The sequence below is a fragment of the Pelodiscus sinensis genome, chromosome 8 (assembly GCF_052426305.1).
Source record: "Pelodiscus sinensis isolate ZL-2025 chromosome 8, ASM5242630v1, whole genome shotgun sequence".
Classification (NCBI taxonomy): Eukaryota; Metazoa; Chordata; order Testudines; family Trionychidae; genus Pelodiscus; species Pelodiscus sinensis.
Window position 1 is genome coordinate 39,618,079 of NC_143059.1, and position 1,735 is coordinate 39,619,813.

Consider the following 1,735-nt stretch of genomic DNA (forward strand, 5'->3'; position numbering starts at 1 on the left):
TTCGAACTAACGGAGCGCTTAGTTCGAACTAGGTAAACCTCATTTTACGAGGACTAACGCCTAGTTCGAACTAGCTAGTTCGAACTAAGGGCTGTGTAGCCCTTTAGTTCGAACTAGTGGGAGGCTAAGGCTTCCCAGGTTTCCCTGGTGGCCACTCTGGCCAACACCAGGGAAACTCTATTGCCCCCCTCCCGGCCCCGGAGCCCTTAAAGGGCCATGGGCTGGCTACTCACTTTGTGCCAGTTGCAAGGCTGCCAGCACCCGTGCCTGCACAGCCTGCACCTGCCACAGGATGAGCCAGCCATCCGAGGGCTCCCAGCCCTCCACTGCTCCCCACGACCAGCCTGGCGGCTCCCGGGAGCCTGCCCGGGGGCGCAAAAGGCGGGCGCCCGCCTGGTCAAGTGCGGAGATCGTGGACCTCATCGAGGTTTGGGGGGAAGCCTCAAATGTCCACGATCTCCGCACTAGCCACCGGAACGCGGCCGTCTATGGACGCATGGCTGCCAGCCTGGCCGCCAGGGGCCACCAGCGCAGCCGGGAGCAGGTGCGCTGCAAGATTAAAGACTTGCGGCAGTCCTACTCCCGGGCCTGCCTGCCAGAGGCTGACCTGGAGGCCTGCCCCCACTTCCATGCCCTGGACCGCATCCTGGGGCCTCATGCCGTCCCTGCCCCCCGGGACGTGATTGACCCCGGGGCAGAGGGACCGCTCCTGGACACCGAGGAGGAGGAAGAGGGCTCTGAGAGCCAGGAGCCTGCCGCCAGCCTTCCCAGGACCCGGGACCCCCGAGGCACCCCACAGAGCCGCTCGCCTGCATCATCAGAGGCCGGGGAGGCGTCCACCTGTGAGTACCCTCGTGTTCCCCTTATGTGTACGGGGGGCTGGGGCGAGAGGGAGCCCCGGGACCGTGCGCCTGGGCCTTGCCCACTACGGAGCAGCAGCTGGGGATCCTGCAGGGGCCCTGGCCTTGCAGAGGGGAGCTGGGTTTCACACACCTGGGCCCCTGGGGTAATTGACCGCTGGTCTTCTTGCACCACAGCTGCAGCACCGGGGACTGCAGGGCGCACCACACCGCCTGCAGCAGCCGCCCGCGCCCGGGCAAGCAGGACAGCCAGGAACCAGGAGGACTACCAGAGGCGGCATCTCCGGTTCCTGGACCGACAGCTCCGTCTCCAGGACCACTGGGTCCAGGAGGACCTCAGGCTGCGCCAGAGGAGTCTGGAGGCCCTGGAGGAGCAGGGCCGTGCCCTGCGAGGCCACCTCCAGAGCCTGCTAGACCGCTTCCCGTTTCCTCCTCCCCCTGCTCGCCCTGCTCTCCCTCTTGCTCCCCCTGCTCCCCCTCTTTCTCCCCCTCTTGCTCCCCCTGCTCCCCCTCTTGATCCCCCTCTTGCTCCCCCTGCTCCCCCTGCTCCTCCTGTTCCTCCTGCTTCCGCTCCTGCTTCCGCTCCTGCTTCATCCACACCCCCTGTCCTCTCTGCCCCCCCCTCCACAACCATTCCCCACCGACGCCCCCGGACCCGCAGTGTGGCGAGACGGGAGAGGCACCCAGACTCCCACCCCTGAGCTTTCCTTTCCCTTCCTCCCTTCCCTCCCCTCCCCTTCCAGCTCCCTCGTCCCAGGTTTCCCCCTCCCTTCTCCCACCTTCATTCCTCCCTCCCCCACCCCAGTTCTCTGAAATAAACAGACGTTTTTGTTTGAAAAACAGGTGTCTTTATTGTACAGTAGATAGGGAGGGGA

The 1,735-nt window shown here is 65.3% G+C and overlaps 1 protein-coding gene across 1 annotated transcript; it reads left to right on the forward strand.

The window, feature by feature from the left end:
• The first annotated feature begins 447 nt into the window (after nucleotides 1–447).
• On the forward strand, nucleotides 448–1,595 carry LOC149523998 (uncharacterized). The gene is made up of 2 exons (XM_089780158.1): nucleotides 448–842; nucleotides 1,038–1,595. Exons 1-2 carry the CDS (start codon nucleotides 497–499, stop codon nucleotides 1,559–1,561), a joined length of 870 nt encoding a protein of 289 aa, XP_089636284.1. The 5' UTR covers nucleotides 448–496; the 3' UTR covers nucleotides 1,562–1,595.
• The last annotated feature ends 140 nt before the right edge of the window (nucleotides 1,596–1,735 follow it).